The sequence below is a fragment of the Neophocaena asiaeorientalis genome, unplaced genomic scaffold, assembly GCF_003031525.2.
Source record: "Neophocaena asiaeorientalis asiaeorientalis breed wild unplaced genomic scaffold, Neophocaena_asiaeorientalis_V1.1 scaffold198, whole genome shotgun sequence".
Taxonomy (NCBI): Eukaryota; Metazoa; Chordata; class Mammalia; order Artiodactyla; family Phocoenidae; genus Neophocaena; species Neophocaena asiaeorientalis.
The window spans coordinates 6,141,930-6,167,227 of NW_020175221.1; the positions used below are offsets into that span (position 1 = coordinate 6,141,930).

The following is a 25,298-nucleotide window of genomic DNA, read 5'->3' on the forward strand; positions in this document are numbered from 1 at the left end:
AAATCACACACACACAAACACACCCCAATTAACTCATGACAACACAACAAATATTTTTGGTTTTAGAATATTCTGGAAAAATTAAGTCTTTATGGAAGTTAGTACACATCAATAGTACAAGAATTGCTGATGACGTGGCTAAAATTTGATAAACCACCACAGAGATAATCAAAATATACAAAAGAAAAGTTGAAACTGTAAGTTCAGACAGTGGGTTTTAATTTAGTAAACTACTGTGTACTTAGGTGAAAACCAATTAACACTGGAATTGCATTACAAATTTGAAATTGTAATGAAGCAAATAGCTTTCATGATGGAACTGAAACACAAATATCAATAAAAACTAAAAAGTTCCCACTTCAGTTAGGTTTCAAAATATTTGCTCTGCAGGTGGAACTCAGAGAAACAAAAAAAACATTTAGAATTAACTCAATAGCTGAATAGAAAACCTAATTTCATACAGTTAGCTGACAATTGTATAGTAGTTTGAAAAAAGCTCTTCTCCTTGTTTGATGTCCCTGAGTGCGACAAGAATGACACATCGAAGTGGACTGAAAACAAAAAGAAACATAGACAAAATTAGAAGTATTAACAGATACAAGCTCATGTTTTAATACAACCAATATGGATTTTAGAGAATTTTATTCAGATTCCTTACTATCATCTTACTTTATGTATTTGATTTCCATGAGGAAATAGTTCTTATCACTGATGAAGGCATTTTAGAGTATGTTTATTTTGTATTATTTAAAAAGACCACAAGTCAATTGTTTATACAACTGACTACTTCTTTTGAAAATGTTGTTTCTATGTTCAAGCCCTCAAAACTGGTATCACAAAAAGCATTTTAAAATGACATTTATTATAATTTATTATAATCAACACTTAAAAAAATTAATTTGTATCTTTGTATTCTGCAAAGCTGGAAACATTACTTTATAATTTATGGGAATTGAAAAAATACTTTTTATGGACACAAGACATAATGCACACCTTCAATGTTCCTACTCATTTAACTTTTCTTGTACTTGTTGAATAGTAATAATATTATGCTCCAGAGTATAAGGCTAAGAAAACCTCATTGTTAAATACACACACAAAGACATGAAAGTTACCAAGGTTTAAGTACAGGGAATAGTCCAAGTTTTAAATATCATTCATCTTCAAAAGACAATTTAATAGGACCTGTACAAAATAAAGTTTGCTAGCAATTGGCAGCTCAGTGAAATGATATAAAGACAATATCTTCCTATAGCATTGTTAATAAAGAACTCTTAGCTCTACAGAATTACTTATATTTAAAAATTGTTACTTGAGTATTCTCGGTAGACTTTCCACTTAATGATCAATCAGAGAAGAAATGTTACAATAAAAATACAGGGACTTCCCTGGTGGCGCAGTGATTAAGAATCTTCCTGCCAATGCAGGGGACACGGGTTCAACCCCTGGTCCAGGAAGATCCCGCATGCTACGGAGCAACTAAGCCCATGAACCACAACTACTGAGCCTGTGCTCTAGAGCCCGCGAGCTACAACTGCTGACCCTGCGTGCCAACACTACTGAAGCCTGTGTGCTCTAGGGCCCGCATGCCACAACCACTGAGCCCATGTGCTGCAACTACTGAAGCCCGCACGCCTAGAGCCCGTGCTCTGTAACGAGAAGCCACCGCAATGAGAAGCCCGCACACTGCAACGAAGAGTAGCCCCCGCTCGCTGCAACTAGAGAAAGCCCATGTGCAACAATGAAGATGCAATGCTGCCCAAAATAACATTATTTTAAAAAATACATATATTCTTATCACTTATATGTGGAATCTAAAAAATACAACAAACCAGTGAATATAACAAAAAAGAAGCAGACTTAGAGATATAGAGAACAAACTAGTGGTTACTAGGGTCAACATAAGGGCAGGGGAATGAGAGGTACAAAATGCTGGGTGTAAGGCCACAAGGGTGTACTGTACAACATGGGGAATATAGCCAATATTTTGTAATAACTGTACATGGAAAGTAACCTTTAACAATTGTATAAAAAATAAATAAATTATGGTAAAAACAAAAGCAGATTTAAAAATTCATATCTTCTGAATATTTCCCTTTTTTTGACTAAGTTTCTGAACCTAATAGTGAAGTAGGCAAAAGAAGTAATAGTCTAATTTGGTCCCTTTCTTCAACTGGGTGCTTCCATGTAAAATGGAGAACAGGATCCTTAAAATAAAGTAAAATTTATTTGAAGATTTTGTAGGTAGGAAAAACAACAGAGTCACCTGAAACAAACTTTAAGGTTGATAACTTATACTACACAGAATAAAAGTGGGTAATAATAAGCAGAATAAGCTAAGTTAATGGAAAATTTTAAATTTCAGATAACCTACATTAACACACTAAAGTGTGATGCACATAAAAATCTGTTATAATTTTTCACTAAAAAACTTACCCCAATCTCTATATAGTTTTTTCATAGAAAATATATATTTTTTTAGGTACAGCAGAAGACAGAAGATAGGAAAAGCTCTTCCAGAAGACTAACCTTTGTTTGTCATAGCTGTACGCAATGTTTGGAAGATACTGCTTCAGTTCTATAGGGAAAACTGCAGGCACATCAAATTCCTGATAACAGACATTAGCTGCTCTGTCTAGGAACAAGTACAGAATTTTTTAGAAACAGAGACATTTTATAAGGTCATGAATTATGTACTGAATTATGGCACTTGATGTATGGTTTTCTAAATTTTCAGAAAATGTTCAAATTAATAATCACTATTATGTTCCAGGCACTGCTAGATTATATATCTATATACATATGTTTGGATGTTTTATTTACTTTTTGAAGATCAGGAAACAGGTTCAGAAAGGGTAAAGGTTACGTAGAAGAATCAGGCTTCAAATTCATGTCTCCCGAACACCAAAGTCTATGTTAAATGTAGCCAGATGATCAAACTTGTAGGAAAGTTAAGTCCTAGAGAAGGTAGGTAACTCACAAACTTAGCAACAGAAAGAGGATACCAGTCTAGTGTCTAGTGAGTAATCTATAAGGCTATGTTGAGGCACTGACAAAATAATCTCTAAGTTAAGTATTAAAAAATATTAAAATAACAATGATCAAAAGGGCAGTTATCAATTGCCTATATTTACTGAAAAATCAGAATAAAAATAGTAAGTTAAAGAATTCCAGTTAATGTATATCATTATCTCCCTGAATTCTCTCTTTGATATCAGCTATTATAAAGTTAAGAGTTCACTCAAGGGCTTAGAATAGCTGAAATGTTAACTCAACTGCCTCTGGCACTCAGTCACATGGCAAAGGAGGAGCATTACGACTGCTGTATTTATATCTCACAGCCCCAAGGTGCCAACTTACCATTTGAACAATTGTTGACGTACTGTCCTACAGCCAGTGGATTATGAATTTCTGACGTTAGCCATGTACTATCACTCATTTTTAAAGGGCCAAGTTGATCCCTCCCGTTGCAAGATCTGAAACAGGTGAAAGCATTAGCTAAGACATTGTTCCTCTGTATCTTAAAATTGAAAGTTAACCCTAGAATTGAACAGTGAAATTTTTCTTAAAAAACTTTTGTCTAATCAATAGGGCAGCTGCCTAAGTGATTTTTCTTTAAAGTACAAACGCTAGTGGTCAGAGTCATTGTGGTGTGGTTCTACCTCCTATAATTAAATTTGAACATGGCACCAACTTACCTATACACGACTTTTGATATTCCTTTGTCATTTCCATCAATGAGTACCCCATCCAGGCATCTAAAAATAAACGGATTTCCAATGGACTGGAAAAAGATTGGCTCATACTTTTGATATACTGTACCTAGTATACAAGACAAAGACATTATTATAGCAACCTATAAAAATCATAAACATCATGATAAGGACCTTTCTCTGGAACATAAACATAACATGGAAGAATTTGTTTTAATTTCTCTGCCTTTTTCTAAAGTTTCACCTCCAGTCTAGACCATCAGATTCTCTTTGGCTACCTTCCCTCATTAAAGAGTGGCCAATAGCAGAAGGAGCACAGAACCAACTTGTCCACACAGCCAAATAAAATATGACTATTTTGGTTAAAAAAAATGTGAACACCACATTTTAGGTTCAGTTTTACAAAGCTGTGTTTTTGTTTTTATTTTTATTTTTTAAAGTAGAGTGTGATTTGTCATCTATTAAAGAGCCTTTTAAGAAAAGTATTTTTATTAATAATTAAATAATGTAGATATATACGGGAATAGATAAGTCTGACATTCAGGTTGTTTTTCCTTTCATTGGCAATGAAGGAAAGGAGAAAATTAATACTTACAGGGTGCTTCCTATGTTCCAGGCATGTTAATCTATTTATTTTACTATTAATTTGTTTGTTGCTGGCTTGTCCTATTTAGTCTTTATGGAGTTAGGATAGTTGTGTAGGAGGAAACTGAGACTCACTTGCTTAGGGACACAGAATTAAAAAATAGTAGAATGACTTTTTAAAAACATAGGTCTATCTGACAAACATTCACGCTTACTTTCCATTACACCAAATAATATGTTTAACAAGTAACATTCTACTTAGCATGCTAGTCAATGATCTTTTGAAAAGAAGCTTCTTTACTTTTCAAGTTTAGAAATGGCAGGAAGATCTTTATTCAGTGATTTATAGGTTTAAATTTTATCTTTCATGTTTTAACCCATATCATTTTTTACCTTTAATTATTAGTTAGCTAAGCCAAACTGACTTATTTTCTAGTGATTTCTAAGTAATCAGTCTTATCAAAGTAGGCCATACTATAATCTCCTAAATTTAAACATTGATTAGAAAAATTTCCTTAAAAGAAAAATGCATTTATCCCAACAAATACTCCAGGATACTTTCTAATACATGAGATAATTTACAAACAGTTAATTTCCAAATCAGGGTTTAAAAATCTGTGGAAAAAAAAATCCGTGGAAATCAGAGTTTCCAATACAACCCTTTACTCCAAGGATTACTGGGATAAGCATTTTGTTGAACTTATATTTTTTTATAAGAAACTCTTGGCCAAGTACTAATTATGTCATTACCAGGATACATAGATACAACCGCGCCTTTTGGTACCAATCCTTTGTTAACGAAGACACCTTTTCCAGCCGAAATCAATGTGCTAGGTGCTCGGGTGACACTGAAACCCAATGTCTTATAAAGAATTTCTTCTGGTGTAAAGGTATTTTGCTGTTGATGTCTGTATTCAAGCTGTTTCACCCCTGGATGCTGAACTGACAGTAGGTCTTGATATTTTGATTTAACAGGTTCTGGAAACACAGTCAAGATATCTGATTGTTTATTGAAATCATTTACGAATAGAGCCTGGAAAACTTTCAGTAATGTTCCTAGGACCTCTTCATCTGAGATAACTTTGTCTTTGGATTCCTCTGGAACATATCGGAGGGTCCTGAAAATGGGAAAAGTTTCTATTCACTACCCTCAACTGATAAAAGTCAGACTGTCTTGATGTCTTCTGGGTTACTGGCCTGTATGAAGATTATTCTCATGTGTTTGAAGGGCATAAAACTAAGAAGTTCAGAAAAGAGTTTTTAGTTCTAGTTACCTGACTCCCAACAATACCTACACAAGTCAATAACAGCTAATGCTTATGAAAGGCCCATTACATACCAAATTCTGTTGGGTCCTTACATTCATTACCCCATTTTTGCAGACAAGGAAACTCAAGCTTGAAGATGTTAGGGAACTTGCCCATGGTCCGAAAGCGGGTAAATGGGAGAGCCAGAAGCGGAAACAGGGCTAGTTTCCCACTACACCCAAAGCCATTATGTGAATGTTATTACATAATGAGAATCCTCATATTGCAATGGCTCTTTTCACACGCGTGTAGTTTCAAAGACAAATTTAAGTTAACATTATATATTTTGTCACATTCTCTCCCAGGAGTAATTACTTTTTTATTTTTAATTTAATTTTATGTATTTTTTTATACAGCAGGTTATTATCTATTTTATACATACTAGTGTATATATGTCAATCCCAATCTCCCAATTCATCACACCACCACAGTAATTACTTCTTTAATGATCACTTTTTATTTCCGTAAATAGTTTTTAATTATTATTTTTACTTCTTGTTTTACTTGAACCAATTTCCGCCTCACAATTCTAGTAATGATGCAGCTGAATTCACGTTTCCGTAGTATGAAACTCTGGGAAAGCTCTTTGGTTATTAACCAGCCTTCAATGGAGCTCGTTTGCCTATTTAAGTGAGCATTACGTTGACTTCTTCCAGACCACAAGCAGGCCACTTACTAAAGCCGGCAATAACAATGATACTACGGCCACCCACTCAGCTAGATCCCCTTCTTCAAGCGCTGAATCCGTATTCTAAATCCATTATTCCGACATGCTTTTATTGGTTTTTTGCTCGTTTTTATACATCAGCTACTCCAAGCTGTTATCCTCACAGCCGAGCTGCGCTTTCTCCATACCAACTACGGAGCTGTGAAAATAAACCACGGTTTGGCTTTTCTAAGGAACTTCAAGCTCCTAACTGCCTTGGCGGAGAGAAGTCCACGCACCCTCATGTTGTACAAGTTCTTTTCTTTTTCAAAAGTTCCTATTTTTCCCCCAAACCCAGGCACCCCAGCCCCTGCAGAAGCAAAAGCGAGAACTCCAGCCACAGCCCGCGGGCGATCGGGTCCTAGCGTACCTCGCCGCGCCAGGGACGACGGGAAATAGGCCTTAGGCCCCGCCCACCTAAAAGCCCCGCGCCCTCTTCAGGCCCCCAGCCCAACTCGGACTCCATCAGCCTCCGCCTCGCCCACCTCGGGCGCTGTGCACCTCGGGCCCCGCCCACTCAGGTCCCTGGGTCGTCTTAGGCTCCGCCTGCTTGAGGCTTTGCCCTCCGGAAGCTCCGCCCACCTCGGCCCTCTAACCCAAGTCCCAGCGGTCTAGATGGCGTCGCTGGGTTAGAGGAAAACGGCCCTGGTCGAGCCGCCCAGCCCTCTCACCTCGGGTTGTGGCTTAGGTTCAGCGCGATCCAGGGTACGAAGCGGTACTTGTAACGACGCCATCGCTGCCAGAGGCCGCGCAGCAGGCGGCCCGGCATGGCTGTCCTGTGGTGCTGTGAAGAGGACGGCACTGGGGAGGCGGGTTTTCTCGGGCCCGCCCCGACCCGAGGAGGAGCAGATGCCGCGCCGCCGTCCCTCCCCTTCGCGGTCTCAACACTCAGTGCCGCGCTCGGCGGTCCCGGTACCTCCTGGCCTCCTGTCGCCGTGTCTCCGTGCCTCTGCTTTATTGACCCCAGCTCGCTGAAACAGAGGTGCGTAGAGCTGTAGGAGGGCTCCTTATTCCCTTTTCCTTTCTCCATTCGCTCGTGTATTTTCACACACACGCGCGCACATTTAGGAGAGGATTAATTAGACCACGCTTAGTTGCAGGAGGGGTATACTAGAATAACTCAACCATCTTCAAATCAGCAGGTGTTTATTAAAAAATAAATGTTGATGCCGCTTCCTCAGTCTGGAAAGTCAGCTTTCCTGTTCTTTGCCTGAAAGTGAGGGTAAATCCTAACCTAAAAGTCTAAATTGAACTAGTCAGATCTAGTGAAAATTCAGGCAAATTCAAGTAGCCTTAGGACTGATTTGTTGTATTCCAAAAAAGGAATAAAAAGAAAAAAATATCTGTCAAAGTTTCTATTTCACACTACTATATAGGATAGTTGGCAAACTCTAGAGGCTGTGCTGTCAGGTGTTGTGTTTGGTAAATTGACATCCTCCAGATTTACCTGATTTGCTAAATGGGAGCAATTCAGTTCCAGGATGTGTAACAAATGGCATTCAAAGAGTAACTTTAAGGTCTCCAAACTTAAAAGGAACTAAAAGGAACTAGTTGACTTCTTACCTATAGTAATATACTTGTCTTTAAAAACAAAAAAGTAGTTTTTGTATATATTTCCAGTGCTTTTAAAATTTTTACCATATAGTTTAATCATCTACAATGTACCTCTGGTACAAAGGACCGTTTTGCCCAGACCTTACTTATTTACTTATTTCTTTACGTTTTTGAGGTATAATTGACATATAATATTAGTTTCAAGTGTTCAACATAATGATGCGATATTTGTATATATTGCAAAATGATCACAATAATCTAGTTAACATCTGTCACCATATATAGAAAATTTTCTTGTCATGAGGACTTTTAAGATGTACTCTCTTAGTGACTTTCAAATGCACAATACAATTTTGTTAACTATAGTTACCATGCTGTACATTACATCCCCATGACTTACTATTTTATAAAAGGAAGTTTGTACCTTTTGACCCCCTTCATGCATTTCCTCCACCCCCCCAACTCCTGGCAGGCACCAGTCTGTTCTCTGTTTCTATGAACTTGTTTTGGTTTTTTTTGATTCCACATATAAGTGAGATTATACGCTATTTGTTTGTCTTTGTCTTATTTCACTTAATAATGCCCTCAGGGTCCATCCATGTTGTTGCAAATAGCAAGATAACGTGTTTTTTTATGGCTGAGTAGTATTCATTGTATACATATACATATATATATATATATATATACTGCATCTTCTTTATCCATTCATTTATTGATGGGCACTTAGGTTGTTTCCATGTCTTGGCTATTGTAAATAATGCTGCAATGAACGTGAGGGTGCAGATAATCTTTTCAAGACAGTGATTTGGTTTCCTTCAGATACATAACCAGAAGTAGAATTGCTGGATCATATGGTAGTTCTATTTTTAATTTTTTGAGGAACCTTCATACTGTTTTCCATAGTGACTGCACGAATTTACAGTCCCACAAATGGTGTACAAGGGTTCCCTTTTCTCTACATCCTCACCAACACTTGTTTTTTGTTGTCTTTTTGATAATAGCCATTCTGACAGGTGTGAGGTGATATCTATTGTGGTTTTAATTTGCATTTCCCTGGTGATTAGTGATGTTGAGCATCTTTGCATGTACCTGTTGGTTATTTAGGTATCTTCTTTGGAAAACTATCTGTTCAGATCTTGAGGCCATTTTAAAAATCAGGTTGTTTTTCTGCTGTTGATAAGTATGAGTTCTTTATATGTTTTGGACGTTAACCCCTTTTCTTCCATTCAGCAGCTTACCTTTTCATTTTGTTGATAGTTTCCTTCGCTGTACAGAAGCTTTTTAGTTTGATGTAGTCCCACTTACTTATTTTTGCTTTTGTTGCGTTTGCTTTTGGTGTCAGATCCAAAAAATCACTGGCAAGAATGATGTTAAGGAGCTTACTGCCTATATTTTCTTTGAGGATTTTTATGGTTTCAGGTCTTACATTAAAGTGTTTAACCTATTTTGAGTTAATTTTTGTGTATTGTGTAAGATAGTAGTCCAGTGTCATTCTTTTGCATGTTGGTTGTCCAGTTATCCCAGCAACATTTATTGAAGACACTGTCCTTTCTCCATTGTATATTCTTCTTTCCTTTCTTGTAAATTAATTGTTGTAAATCTATTTATATGATGGGTTCATTTCTGGGCTCTCTATTCTGTTTTATTGATCTGTGTGTCTGTTTTTATGACAATACCATTCTGTTTTGATTACTATAGCTTTGTAATATAGTTTGATATCAGGGAGTATTTTGCCTCCTGCTATGCTCTTCTTTCTCAATACTTTTTGGCTATTTGGAATCTTTTGTGGTTCCATACAAATTTTAGAATTGTTTATTTCTGTGAAAAATGACATTGGGATTTTGATAGGGATTGCATTGAATCTGTAGATTACTTTGGGTCATATGGACATTTTAACAATATTAATTCTTCTAATCAATGATAATTTAATATCTTTCCTATGTTATCTTCAGTTTATTTCATTAATGTCTTACAGTTTTTACTGGACAGGTCTTTCACCTCCTTGGTTATATTTATTCCTAGGTATTTTATTCTTTTTGATGCAACTGTAAATGGGGTTGTTTTCTTAATTTTTCTTCCTGCTAGTTCTTTATTAGTGTATAGAAATGCAAAAGATTTTTCCATGTTGAAATTGTACCCCACAAGTTTACTGAATTTGTTTAGTAGTTTAACAGTTTTTTAGTGGAGTCTTTAGGGTTTCCTATATATAATATCATGTCATCTGCAAATAGTGACAGTTTTACTTCTTCCTTTCTAATTTGGGTGTCTTTTATTTCTTTTTCTTGCCTAATTGCTCTGATTTGGACTTCGAATACTATGTTGAGTTTAAATTTATAGTGTTAAAATTACCTGTTGGTTATCTAAGTAATTCATGAAAACAGCATTCTCCTTTTAACAAATAGAAACATGGTAGATAAGGCTAAAAAGTCTCCTATAACCACACCCTGTAACCTGTGCTTCCAACAATCCTGATCCTTACCACTCTCCTCAGAGGTTATCACGCTGATGTGTTTTCTGCCCATCTTATTTCTATGTATGTACCTATCTGTGTATGTTCCTGTAGAAAATCATAGAATTGTGTGTGAGTGTGTTTTGTATATTCAACTTTTATTTATTAAAGATATATTTTGGAATCGCCCCTTATTATTTTGTATGAATATACTTCATTCTCCTATTTCTGAGGTTTCACCTTTGAGTTTAATATTTACTGTAATTTTCTGGTAGGTATAATTTATAGAGTTTAAAAAGTTCTCTTCTATTTTTGATTTGTCAATAATTTTTGCCTTAAGTTTTAAATGAATGATGAATATCAAATGCTTTTCTTTGCTATTTATTGAGATGATCACATGACTTTTCTCTGTTTTCCTGTTAATAGAGTGAATTATAATGACACACTATCAAATGTTGCACCATCCTTGGATTCCTGAGATAACCCTACTCAATTGTGAGTAACACTTTGGTCATACCCTGTCGGTTTCTATATGCTTTTGTTGTCATCCCATGTTTATTTTGAAGTATTTTAAAATTTTTGGTTTCATGGCTTGTTTGTAGTTTTATTTCAAGTTTTGGTATTAGGCTTATGCTGACCTCCTAAAATGAGTTAAGAAGTGTTTCCTTCTCTTCTACTTTCTAAAAAAAATTTTTTTTAATATAAGATTGGTGTTATTCCTTTATTAAATATTGATAGAATTCTCTGGTGAAACTGTGGGTTTCTAGTTTTCTTTGATAATGAATTCAATTTCTTTTAAAGATGTAGGGTTATTCAGAATTTGTTTCATCTTGTTTCAAGTTTAGTCATGGAATTTTGTTCATTTCATCTAAGTTGTCAAATTTAGTAGCATAAAATTGTTCATAAATATCTTACTGTCCTTTTAATGTCTATATGATCTATAGTGATAATTCATTCCTGGTTTTGGTGATATGTTTTCTTTTTTCTTTTATCATTGTAACTGGAAGTTTGTGGATCTTTTCAAAGAAACAGCTTTTGACTTTATTAATTTTCTGTTGTTTGTCTATTTTCTATTTTGGCCATTTCTCTTTGTTATTATTTTATATGTCCTACTTACTTTGGGTTTATTTTGCCCTTTTTCTAGCTTCTTAAAGTGGAACCTTAACATCACTGATATTAATCGAGTTTAATATTTACTGTAATTCTCTTCTTTTCTAATATATGTATCTAAAGTTAAAAATTTCCTTCCAAGCATTATGTTTGCTGAATCCTGGGAATTTTGATATATTGTATTTTCATTAGCATTCAGTATAAAATATTTTTTAAATTTCCTTGTGATTTATTTTTTGATCTAGGAATTATTTAGAAGTGTTTTTTATATTATTTATTATTTTTTAATAACTATATTTTATTATTTATTTATTTATCTTTGGCTACGTTGGGTCTTCATTGCTGTGCTCAGGCTTTCTTTAGTTGTGGTGAGTGGGGGCTACTCTTCGTAGTGGTGCGTAGGCTTCTCATTGTGGTGACTTCTCTTGTTGCGGAGCATGGGTTCTAGGATGTCTCCATCTTTATTCCTGTTGGCAGGCAGATTCTTAACCACTGTACCACCAGGGAAGTCCCTAGAAGTGTTTTTAATTTCCAAATATTTTGGGTTTTCCTAGATATCTTGTAATTGGTTCTTAATTCTGTTGTGGTCAGAGAACAAGTATGTTTTCAGTTCTTTTAAATTTATTGACTTGTTTTATGTCCCAGGGTATGCTCTCTCTTGATGAACATACCAAATGCAGTTGAAAAGTGTATATTTTGTAGTTGTTTTGCCTTTAATGATTTACATAAAATTTTAAATACAAATAAATGAGAAACAACAGACAGGAAGACAGTTTTCTAATATATAATATACAACAAGCAAAAGGTTAGCATTGGTAGGCATAGAGATGTGCTGCTGTCCAAAATTGCCTTCTTTGCTGATTCTTTACCCCTACTTCCTATTGTTTCCAGTCTCTTGAAATACTCTACCCAACTAAAGATATGTGTGCTGTATTTTTTCATTTAAAGGCCATTTATGCTATTAATCACAAAAATGCCATGTAGAATAGATAAACTTTATTATTAATATCCTTAAAATCCACAAATAGTGTCCCTAAATGGATTGTAACTTCCAGAGTTCAAAATGAGATTTCAACAAATAATTTATTGAACACCTACTGCATCCCAGGCTCTAGTGTAGGAGACAGATATTAAACACATAAATAATATCAGATAGCGATTAGTGCCCTGAAGAAAATGAGGTAGGGTACTGAGAAGGAAGTGGAATGGATAATTTTGTGTGTGTCATCTGTTTCCTCCTGGGACTTTACCCTCTTAAGGGTCACTTGGGGTGGGAATAGGGGTAGCAACATTAGATAGGGTGGTGCCATGTATGACTGAGACCTAAACGACAAGAAGGCACCAAACTTGGGAAGATCTATGGGGAGAGTCTCTGGATAGGAAATGCAAAGGCACTGAGGTGGGGAAGGAAAAGAGGGCCACATGGCTGGAACATGGTAGTAAAGGAGAGGGGAAAGGTGATGTCAGGGAAGTGGCCAAATCATGGAGGGCCTTGCAGGTTTGGGTGAGGATTTAGCATTCTTAGTGTGTGTTGGAAGTCATTGGAGGGTTATGAGCAGAGAAGTAACATGATTTGATTCTTGTTTTTAAAAGATCACTTTGAGTATTTTATGGACAATTAGATGGGCAGTTACCACACAAGGAAGGTTAATTAGGAGGCTAGTACAGTAGTTTAGGTGACAGATAATGATAGCTTGGACTAGAGTGGTAGCTGTGGAGATGGAGAGAGTGGGTGGATTAGGATTATATTTTGGAGGAGCTGGCCAGACTTGATGATGGATTGGATGTGGGAGGGTGAAGTTTTAAAATACCTGTGAGAAATGACAAGTAACTAGTTGAATATCCATATCTGGAGCTTTGAAATGAAGCCATAGCTGGAGATAAAATTCAGAGTCTTCAGCCAGAGGACATGAAGAAAAAGGAGATGGCAAAAATGTAGATGGATCAGTGACCATGAGTTTTACAAGATGCAGGCCCATGATGACTTGATTAAAAGCAGTTTTGGTGAAAAGTTTGAGTGTGTTGGGGAGAAAATGTGAGGTGAGGAAGGAGAAACAAATGTACACAACTCTTTTAGTAAGTTTTACTGAAAGAGAGGCAGAGAAATAGGGCCAAAGGTGAAGGGAAATTTTGTAAGATGAAAGATCCTATAGCATATTTGTGTGCTGGTGAGAATGATCCAACAGAAAGAAAGAAATTTATATAGATGTATGAGTAATTTCCAGAATAAAGTTCTTGAAAAGGTGGGAGTGGGTTCAGAGCATAAGTGGAGAGGTTGTCCTCTGACAGGAGCAGGGATACATCTTCAACTGTAGTAAGAGGGAAGGCGGAGAATGTGCACTCAATGGATACTAGGGGATTTGGTTGGAGAAAGTTGAGGGCTAAATCTGATGGCTTCTAGTTTCTCACTGACCTATGAGGCAAGATCTTCAACTGAGAATAGTTATAGGGGAATATTGGAGGTTTGAGATGAGAAGGTAAGATTTAAAATAGCCCAGAATTGGAAAGCCAGTCTTGTAGGGAAATGCAGGAGGGAACTGCTGAACTACTTTGAGTGAACCCACCAATGTTTATCTGCTCCTGGGCAAGCAAGGAAGGGTCCTCTTCCCACCCTTAGAGGAGGGCGTTAAGGTTTTTTCTCTGTGGAAAGTGATGAAAAGACTGAGTTTATGTTGACAAACTAGCAGATATTCAAACATTTTATGAATTCTTGGCAGTATTTATCCGCTTAATATTCTTTATGGGCAAGATCAGTAAATAACTAAGAGCTCTGACTTTGTTCAAGAAAGAACTGTTTTTCAAACTATAAACTGGAGGACAGGCTTACTTTGCATGAATCATGATTTCACAGTTCTCTGCTGTAAGAGAGTGGATGTTTAAAGTTAGTGGGTATTCTGGAGGCTATTTGAATAGGTACATCATCTAATGTGGGTAACATAACTGGCAAATATTTATTCATTGATAGCTGTGTGCCTAGGTACAGCTTCAAAAGATTATGGTGTAGTTGGAAAAACATATAATTTAGAGAAACTTAAATATTACTATAGAATTTGAATATGAGTTACTGGAGTAAGGAGTGCCTCAAAGAGAAATAGGTAGAAGAGAGGTGGAAAGGAAGGGATAGCATAAACCAGCAGTTCTCAAAGTGTAGCCTAAGGACGCTGGGGGTCCCTACAATCTTTTTAGAGATTGGCAAGGTCAAAGCTGTTTTCATAACAGTACTAAAAGGTTATTTGCCTTTATTTCCATTCTCTCACAAGGGTACAGTGGCATTTTCTAGGGGTTACATGATATGTGGTAAGACAGATTGAATGCAGAAGCAGATATGAGAATCTGGCTGTCTCTTATTAAGCCAGAAATAAAATAGATTTGCAAAAATATTAAAATGCCATTCTTTTCACTATTTGGGGGGGTTAGCTATTTTTCATAAAGTTAAGTTACCTATATTAACATGTAATAGATTTTTAAATTGTTATTTTTAATGAGTTAATAAGTAAATATTTTAAAATTTATCAGTTTTAATATGATACAGTAAATATCAATAGATATAACCCACATAAACAAAAGCTCCTTGGGTATTCTCGTAATTTTTAAAGGTATAATGGGGTCTGAAGACAAAAATGTTTGAGAATTGAGTGTTAGAGCCACATACTGTGATGCAAAATTTTGAGAAGGAAAGTTTGTGACAAGGCATTTCATTAACTTTGGATATTGAAGTTAATGTCAATTCTATGAATTACAGTAGTATATTGCCTATTGATAAAATTAGACGCAACGTATTTCAAAGTTATTTTGTGCTTTAGGGTCTAAAATACTGCATGAGGGACTTCCCTGGTGGTGCAGTGGTTAAGAATCTGCCTGCCAAATTCAGGGGACACGGGTTCGAGCCCTGGTCCGGGAAGATCCCACGTGCTGCGGAACAACTAAGTCCGTGTGCCACAACTACTGAGCTTGCGATCTAGAGCCCGCGAGCCACAACTATGAGCCTGCGCGCCTAGAGCCCGTGCTCCGCAACAAGAGAAGCCACCACAATGAGAAGCCCGTGCACTGCAACAAGAGTAGCCCCCACTCCCCGCAACTAGAGAAAGCCCGCGCACAGCAACGAAGACCCAACGCAGACAAAAATAAATAAATTTATAAAATACTGCATGAAATACTTACCTGGCAGGGGAGATACCATGATCTTAAAGGTGGTTTTCCCAGGGCAAGGCTTATCCATTGTACTCCGGATATGTTGACTCCTGCGATTTCCCCAAATGTGGAAAACTCGACTGCATAATTTGCGGTAGTGGGGGACTGTGTTCATGCTCTCCCCTGAAAAAAAAAAGTAAAAGTAAAAGAAAATAACATACTGCCTAAAAAGGAGAAGAAAAAAATTGTCTCTGCTAGTCTGAATTAGCAAAATTCACCTCTGCCTCCAGCCACTTTACTGCCATCTAGTGGAAAATGATTATAATAAACATACAAATATTTAGGAATGATGCCCCAGAGAGCTGTGTATTAGTACACAGTTCGTTATGGCAGTTTTGAATATATCAACTGGAAGATTCTATGCCATTGGCTCTCAGATGCTTCTCAGACCAGAGTATGAGACCAAAACGTTTGAGAACCATTGGCGTGAGCAAAACTGCAGAGGTGGTAATGAATACTGTGGGTTCAGAGAACAAGGGTGTAACAATCTGAGTAGAGCAAAAATTTGCATTAGGAATAGTAGGAAATAAAATTTTTAGGCAGAGTAAGATCAGATCATTAGGAAATCTTGAGGTAAGCGGTAGGTAGTCATTGAAGGTTCTTAAGCAGAGCACTAGCATGTAGGAATAGTTTGGGAAGCTCAAGACGAACAGTGGTTGGCAAGATGGATGGGTGAATGGATGGGTGGGTGGGTGGCAATTCAAGAGCAAGGTGGTCTTGAGAACAGGAAACCGGGAAAAAGGCATCAAGTGTCTTTTTAGAGCCTCTCCTTGGTTGTAACTGTTACTCTTGTCTGAAGGGGATAGGAGAATAAGAATGTCCTGTTCTTATTCTTAAACTGAGTCTAAGTTTTTGATTGGAACAATGGAGTTATCGGTGAATTGCCTTAGTTTTTTCAGTTTTCTAAGAGGAACACTGAGCTAACTGCTTATTCCTGAGAAAGAGGTGATGTAAACTCTGATTTTCAGATATTTGGCAAAGTCAGTACACTGTTAAGATCATCCTTTAATTAAAGAAAACTTTTACTCTGCTGCCCTCTTCTGGATGTTGTGTAATTCTGTAAATAATTCTTTCACTGGTGGTCAATTAGTGTAGGCTGAATTGCCACTGAAATACAGGAGCCCGGCTGCAGGAAAAAAAAAAAAAGGAAATCAAGGTAAAATACAAAAAAATAAATGACAACAAACCAAAGAATATACAAACATAAATATTTTCCCAATTTTTTATTTTGAAAATTTCTAACCTACAGAAAAGTGCAGTGAACAGCCATATATCTTTTATGTAGGTTCACCAGTTGTTAACATTTTGTAACAATTCCTCTCTCTCTTTCTCTCTCTCCACACACACATATATAAGAATGACATTTTCTACATAATCACATTACCATTGTATCTTTAAAAGTGAACAGTACTTCAATATCATGAATATAGCCCATATTTAAATTTCTCTAATTTCAAAAATACCTTTTATAACTGTTCTTTTATTATTTGTTTTTTAAACTGGGTCAAAGTTAATCTAGTCTAATTTAATCTACCTCTGCTTTTATTTGTTTTTCATGCCCTAAAACTTTTATGAATACTGAAATTGAATCAGTAATTTAAAAACTCCCAATAAACAAAAGACCAAATGGCTTCACAAGTGAATTCTACCAAAAGTTTAGAGAAGAGTTAACACCTATCCTTCTAACACTATTCTAAAAAATTGCAGAGGAAGGAACACTTTTGAACTCATTCTATGAGGACACCATCTCCCTGATACCAAAGCCAGACAAAGATACCACAAAAAAGAAAATTACAGGCCAATATTACTGATGAACATAGATGCAAATATCCTCACAATATCACTAGCAAAACAAATTCAACAATACATTAAAAGGATCATACACCATGATCAAGTGGGATTTATCCCAGGAATGCAAGGATTTTTCAGTATCCCTAGATCAGTCAATGTGATACACCACATTAACAAATTGAAGAATAAAAGCCATATGATCATCTCATATGGAGATGATCATAGATGCAGAAAAAGCTTTGGATAAAATTCAACATCCATTTATGATAAAAACTCTCCAGAAAGTGGGCATACAGGGAACATACCTTGACATGATAAAGGCCATATATGACACACCCAGAGCTAACATCGTAGTCAATGGTGAAAATCTGAAAGCATTTCCTCCAAGATCAGAACAAGAAAAGAATGTCCACTCTCGCCACTTTTGTACTAGCCACCGCAATCAGAGAATAAAAAGAAATAAAAGGAACCCAAATTGCAGAAGAAGTAAAACTGTCACTGTTTGCAGATGACATGATATTATACATAGAAAATCCTAAAGACGCTACCAGGAAACTACTAGAACTCATATCAATGAAATTGGTAAAGTTGAAGGAAATTAATATACAGAAATCTGTTAGTTTCTACACACTAACAACAAAATATGAGAGAGAGAAATTAAAGAAACGATCCCATTTACCACTGCATCAAAAAGAATAAAATACCTAGAAATAAACCTACTTACAGATATACAAGAGTCATACTTGGAAAACTATAAGACACTGATGAGGGACTTCCCTGGTGGTCCAGTGGTTAAGACTCTGTGCTCCCAATGCAGCGGGCCTGGGTTCGATCCCTGGTCAGGGAACTAGATCCCACATGCATGCCGTAACTAAGAGCCTACATGCCACAACTAAAGAGTCCACATGCTGCAACAAAAATCCCACATGCTGCAACTAAGACCTGGTGCAGCCAAAATAAAAGAAAGACACTGATGAAAGAAATTGAAGATGACACAAACAGATGGAAAGATATAGCATGTTCTTGGACTGGAAGATTCAACATTGTGAAAATGACTATACTACTCAAAGCAATCTACAGATTCAGTGCAATCCCTATCAAAATACTAATGGCATTTTTCACAGAACTAGAACAAATAATTTTAAAATTTGTATGGAAACACAAAAGACCCCCAATAGCCAAAACAATCTTGAGAAAGAAGAATGGAGCTGGAGGAACCACACTCCCTGACTTCAGACTATACTATAAATTACTACAAAGCTATAGTAATCAAAACAGTATGGTACACAGGGAGATCACCTTGGTGCTTTGTGACCACCAAGAGGGGTGGGATAGGGAGGGTGGGAGGGAGACACAAGAGGGAGGAGATATGGGGATGTATGTATATGTATAGCTGATTCACTTTGTTATGCAGCAGAAACTAACACAGCATTGTAAAGCAATTATACTCTAATAAAGATGTTAAAAAAAAACAAACCAGTATGGTATTGGCACAAAAACAGACACATAGATCAGTGGAACAGGATAGAGAGCCCAGAAATAAACCACGCACTTATGGTCAATTAATCTATGACAAAAGAGGCAAGAATATACAATGAAGAAAAGACAGTCTCTTCAGTAATTTGTGCTGGGAAAACTGGACAGCTACATGTAAAAGAATGAAATTAGAACATTCACTAACACCATATACAAAAATTAACTCAAAATGGATTAAAGACCTAAATGTAAGACCAGATACTATAAAGCTCCTAGAGGAAAACATAGGCAGAACACACTTTGACATAAATTGCAGCAATATTTTTTTTTGGATCTGTCTCCTAGATTAATGGAAACAAAAGCAAAAATAAGTGGGACCTAATTAAACTTAAAAGCTTTTGCATAGCAAAGGAAACCATACACAAAACAGAAAGACAACCTACAGAATGGGAGAAAATATTTGCAAATGAAGAGATCAAAAAGGGATTAATTTCTAAAATATATAAACAACTCATACAGCTTAATATCAAAAACAAAAAAAAAAACCCAATCAAAAAAATGGGCAGAAGACCTAAATAGGCATTTCTCCAAAGAAGACATGCAGATGGCCAACAGGCACGTGTAAAGATGCTCAGTATCACTAATTATTAGAGAAATGCAAATCAAAACTACAGTGAGGTATCACCTCACACCAGTCAGAATGGCCATCATCAAAAAGTCTACAAACAACAAATGCTGGAGAGGGTGTGGAGAAAAGGGAACCCTCTCGTACTGTTGGTGGGAATGTAAATTGATACAGCCACGGTGGAGAACAGGCACTTTTCAAACTGCTTTTACACTGGTCCCCAGGGCAAGTGAGTCTGCACGTGAGCCCTTTAAGAGAAATGTCTCAGTTCTGTACAGCCCTTTGGGTCCCCTGGACGTGAACCCTGTTGGTTTCCCAAGCCAGACCTTTTGGGGGCTCATCTCTCCACTGCAGGTCCCAAGGGTCGGGGCACAAACCCCTCACTCCTCAGGGAGAAGCTCTGTATTTTTGACATCCCTCCTGACTGTGCGTCGCTGCACTGAGGGTGGGGTTTTAGTGAGATCACTTCTCTGCCTCTGCCTCAATGTGGCCCTTTTATCATTTGTCGTGAAGGAGCTGGTCAGCTAGTTTTCAGGTCTTTTCCAGAGGGAAATATTCCATATGTAGTTGTAGATATGGTGTACCTGTGGGAGGACGTGAGTTCAGGATCTTCCTACACCGCCATCCTGGACCACCTGTGGCCTGTAGTTTTCTTTTTTGTAGTGTCCGTATCTGTCTTTGATGTCAGGGTAATGCCGGGCTCATAAAATGAGCTTGGGAGTGTTCCCTCCTCTTCAGTTTTTTTGAAGAGTTTGAAAAGGATTGGCGTTAATTCTTTAAATGTTTGATGGAACTCACCAGCAAAACCATCTGGTCTTGGGCTTTTCTTTTTCTTTCTTTTTTTTTTTTAAGAAGATGTTGGAGGTAGGAGTTTAGTAATTTATTTATTTATTTTTGCTGTGTTGGGTCTTCATTTCTGTGCAAGGGCTTTCTTTAGTTGTGGCAAGCAGGGGCCACTCTTCATGGCAGTGCGCGGGCCTCTGACTGTCGCGGCCTCTCTTGTTGTGGAGCACGGGCTCCAGACGCGCAGGCTCAGTAGTTGTGGCTCACGGGCCTAGTTGCTCTGCAGCATGTGGGATCCTCCCAGACCAGGGCTCAAACCCGTGTCCCCTGCATTAGCAGGCAGATTCTCAATCACTGTGCGAAGAGGGAAGCCCCCCTGGGCTTTTCTTTGTTGAGAGGTTTTTGTTTACTGATTCAGTTTCCTTACTTGTTATTGGTCTGTTCAGATTTTCTCTTTCTTCATGATTCAGTGTTGTTAGGGACATTGTATTCTGCCCTGATGCTGACATCACTCTCCCCTCACATTTCCTTTTTTTTTTTTTTTTTTTTTTCCCCCCCGGAATGCGGGCCTCTCACTGTTGTGGCCTCTCCCGTTGCAGAGCACAGGCTCCGGATGCGCAGGCTCAGTGGCCATGGCTCACGGGCCCAGCCGCTCCGCGGCATGTGGGATCTTCCCGGACCGGGGCATGAACCCGTGTCGCCTGCATAGGCGGACTCTCAACCGCTGCGCCACCAGGGAAGCCCTCCCCTCACACTTTCTTATCTAGATAATGCAGTTGTCTTTGGACTTTCTTTCTGCCTCTGGTACCGCCCCTTTGATTCCTTCTTCAAGATACTGCTGGAGTGATCTTTATAAAATGCAAATACAGTTGTGCTACTCCCTGCCAAAGATTTTTCAATATTTCCCCATACCTCATTATTCCTCCTCCTTTTCTTTCTTTCCCTTTCATCCTAGTTACGACCCTCATCCTCTGAGTATGTCTACGTAGATGTTGTGAGATCTCATTAAGCAAATTGACTTTAAGGGAAAATAGCACTTAGTTATCTCAAAAATAAACTCCAATACGAATTTCAGTGTTGTGGGAAAGGAACTTTGGGGCATGAAGACTTTGCCTCTTATGTCATTGGCTTAGCCTAGTTTTATCTCTACAGGTTTGGCAAAGTTCTGAACTGAGGGCCATGGGGCATGGGCCACAGTAATACCAGGTTGATCGCAAGTGATGAGACTGGCTTCGGTTGTGGGTGAAGTTCTTTAGTCACAGATCATGCAGAGTACCTACTGTAAAATGAAACTCACAGACTAGCTATACCACAGTGATGGCATATTTGTTTTTCTAAGATTTTACTTATTTGTTTTTGGCTGCGTTGGGTCTTAGTTGCAGCATGCGGGATCTTCATTGAGGCATGCTGGATCTTTTGTTGTAGCGTACGGGCTCTTCCTTGTGGCACGCGGGCTTCTCTCTAGTTGTGGTGTGTGGGTTTTCTCTTTTCTAGCTGTGGTGTGCAGTTTCCAGAGCATGTGGGTTCTGTAGTTTGCGGCATGCAGGCTCTCTAGTTGAGGCGTGTGGGCTCAGTAGTTGTGGTCCACGGGCTTAGTTGCCCCGCGGCATGTGGGATCTTAGTTCCCAGACCAGGGGTCAAACCCATGTCTCCTGCATTGTAAGGCGGATTCTTTACCAGTGGACCACCGGGAAGTCCTGCATATTTGAATGCTATATACATAGTTTGCTACATGATAATTAGGCTTTAGCGGTAAGCATTTCACATTAGTGCATAAAACTAGACATTAATTTTCATAGGTTAGTTCTCTAGCATCTATAATCAGCATCTCCATTTCCCCCTTATCTCATATATCTCAGAAGACAAAAGTCCTGGATCCAGTTTCCTAAAGCTGAGATTTCACTCTGATTTTCTACTTCATTTTTTGTTTTATAAGCCTGGACCCAGATCAGAGGTCAAAAAGCAGCTAGTCACAGGCCAGATCAAGCATATGAGTTTTGTTTAGCCTACTGTTCCTTATAAAATTTAATATTAGTTTCCAATATGTAAACATCAAGAAATTGCATGTAAAATCCAGATCTCTCCAGCTTCTTTTGAAAATTCAGAGGCTTTGGAAACACTGGGCTTTTTTTTTTTCATTCCAACATGGTAACATGGACCCCGCTTGGACATGAATTTGGCATGAACTCTCAGGTCAGCCAAAAGCTCTGCTAAGGACACTTCTAGGTCCACAGGCATTTGAGTCTGTGACTTTTGGGTCACTCATTCATTCATAAAATACATATTGTGCATCCACTGTGCCTGGTACTGTTCTTAGCCATTTACATAGGTTCTCTTACTTCTTACAAAGCTGTTGTGGGGTTACACGGCTAGCAAGTGGCAGAGCCAGACTTGACCCAGGTGATGTCTCAGGCTCTGTGGTCACGAAGTCCATCATCATCACCTACTTTAAAAGACCCATCCTTTCCTACCTTACGTCTCAATTCAACATCTGATTTTTGCTTATAGCAGAAATTTTTTAAATGACAAACCTAAAAATTGGCATGACATGGAAATATGGCAGTTTGCATACGTTTGTCACTGTGTTCTCCAGTGACTGCAGTATTTCATGCATTTTGTTTTATAACAAGTGAATTACTGTATCAGTTCACAAATGCATTCATTGGCATTTCCACGTGGGCATGATACCCCAACATTTTTCTAGATTCCATCTAACCTGCAGATTTGGTCATTTTGTAAAACTGTTAATATCATTGAAGTAAAATCAAGGAACAGAATTAATTTATTAATTCCTCTGAAACAGAAAGCTTTTCTCAAAGTTAATATTTTCCTGAAATGACTGAAGTGTGCCCTTTAGGGAAAATATCCAGAGCCTATTTAAAAGGTGTTCATTTTAAATCACGTTATACAGAAAGTTTAAAACAAATGTAGAGACACAAGATAGCTTCTGAACTCACAGTTTTCAGTGACATTACCTATCTTGCAGGGTGATCATGTGAGAAACAACTACTGAGCAGAAATACGAAGGATGAAAGTAGAAAACAGTAACACACAACCACAAGGTACAATCTAAGACTAGAACTCTGCGGTAGGCCAAGTGAGTTCCCTGGTACAGCCTGAATTGCAGAATGATTGAAATTGCCTTATTTCCTCATTTGTGAAATGGAGTATAATCACTGTGTTGTAAAGTATGCCTGACAAATAGTAGCTGTTGAATAAATCTTTATTCCTAGTCCCAACAGTTTAACATAAGAGGATGGTTTTTATGCTTTTTTTATGTCTGATATAAAAAGAGTTGTATGAACAGGATCAATTAAGTTTAATCTGTGCTGTCTGGGAACAGTAGTAGTATTTATGTGCAAGTATATAACATGTCAAACCACATAAGATTTTTTTTAAAAAGGTATAATTTTCCGTTAATTTTTTTTTTTAAAGAACAATTTTAAATAAAGCTTTCCTTTATTTTGTCAAAAAGCCCTTCAGTGTTGATAGTGGGGTAGGCTGTGCAGTATGTGAGGCCAGGAGTTAACGGGGGGAAATCCCTGAATCTTCTGCTCCATTTTGTTGTGAACCTAAAACTGCCCTAAAAAATATACATACGTGTATGTCTGGCTTTAGGTAAGCTGGAACAAGGGCAGTCCAGCAGGGGTTGGGGCCCATGCAGAGAAGGCAGCCGACTGAGGTGGCAGCCTAACGGGGATCAGGAGATGGGTTACATGGGTGCGTGGAGAGCCTGAGCAAGTCAGTCAACGTATTGAGGCAAATGGGAGCCAGGTTTCTTACTGTCCAGAAAAGGAGTTACAAATATGGAAAGAGGGAAAGCTTGAATGAACCTGGATGGTGGTATATTGAAATGGAAAGGTTGGTGTGAACTCATGGTTTATGTGTGTGTATGGGGAGGTATATGTATATGTATTTTGCATACGTATGCAAAAAAACATATATTCTAGCTTTGTCTACCAAGAGGGCCTGGGAGCAGTGATACCCAGGAATAATGAGTGTATCTAGCACCCAGTTTTTAAATACCAGTCAGGGCTCTTTGGAAAAATGGCTGATCCCAGGGATGAACCAAACTCACGAGATGGGTCTGAAGTATAGAAGTGTTCAAAGAATAATGGTGGCTTGTCAGTCCATAGAGAAGCTAGCTCTGAGAGGCTCCCAATGGCTAAATGTGACAATTTGAGGAAATATGTGATGACAGTAATGGATTTTATCTCACTGAATAGGAATCCACAAACCCATTTTGATATATATGAATAACAAAGAAGAGAAAAGTCTTCCTTATAGAAAAATGCCCATTAACAGAATACAGAAGGAGTGCAGGAACCAGAAAACCAGTGTCTGGCAACCATCAGAGTAATAATTCAGGCAAGAAAGTTAAGAGCAGAGAGCTAAAGTTGGATGAATAACAAGCTATTTATGTAGCCTCAAAGTGTCACCTCCACAAAATATTTAATATAAAGGTAGATATTAATTATAAAGGGAAAGAGTAACTTTACAGTGGCAAAGCCTTCTCAGATGATCACAGTTTGTATCGCCAGCAATGGGACAAACTGACCTTGTATACCTCCGGATAGGAGACACTGAAAAGAACACTGCCTGCACCATCATCTCTGAGATATTCCTGTCACAAATGCATACTCTGAATTGAATCATGAGGAATCACCAAATGCAAATTGAGGGACTTCTATAAAACAGTAAATTAAGGTCGTCAGGGTCAAGGAACGCATAAGGAATGGTTCTGGATTGAATGGGACTCAAGAAACAGCCAAGAGCAAAGCTGATCTTGGTTTGGATCCTTTTGCTATAAAGGATATAACTGGGCTGCTGGCAAAATCTGAATGGGGCTTTTGGGTGAATGGTATATATGGGAGCACTTTGTGGTGTTCTTAGGACTTTTCTGTCAGTATGAAATTATTTCAAAATAAATAAAAATAACAACCTTTGTTCAAAAACTTTTATTTACTATAAAGACAAAACACCAAAATAGGTACAAATACTATAAAAG

General features: G+C 37.6%; 1 protein-coding gene and 1 non-coding gene across 2 annotated transcripts; one reads left to right on the forward strand and one right to left on the reverse strand.

Moving 5' to 3' along the window:
• Positions 1-7,165, reverse strand: SETD9 (SET domain containing 9). Its single transcript, XM_024765333.1, has 6 exons — positions 6,983-7,165; positions 5,049-5,416; positions 3,699-3,822; positions 3,361-3,476; positions 2,530-2,635; positions 1-551 (listed from the first exon to the last, which is right to left on the reverse strand). The coding sequence occupies exons 1-6, from the start codon at positions 7,078-7,080 to the stop codon at positions 464-466; spliced, it is 900 nt and encodes a 299-aa protein (XP_024621101.1). The 5' UTR covers positions 7,081-7,165; the 3' UTR covers positions 1-463.
• An 8,412-nt stretch (positions 7,166-15,577) lies between these two features.
• Positions 15,578-15,741, forward strand: LOC112413444 (U1 spliceosomal RNA). Its single transcript, XR_003005973.1, has one exon. It is a non-coding gene; the product is annotated as a U1 spliceosomal RNA (small nuclear RNA).
• Positions 15,742-25,298: the final 9,557 nt, after the last annotated feature.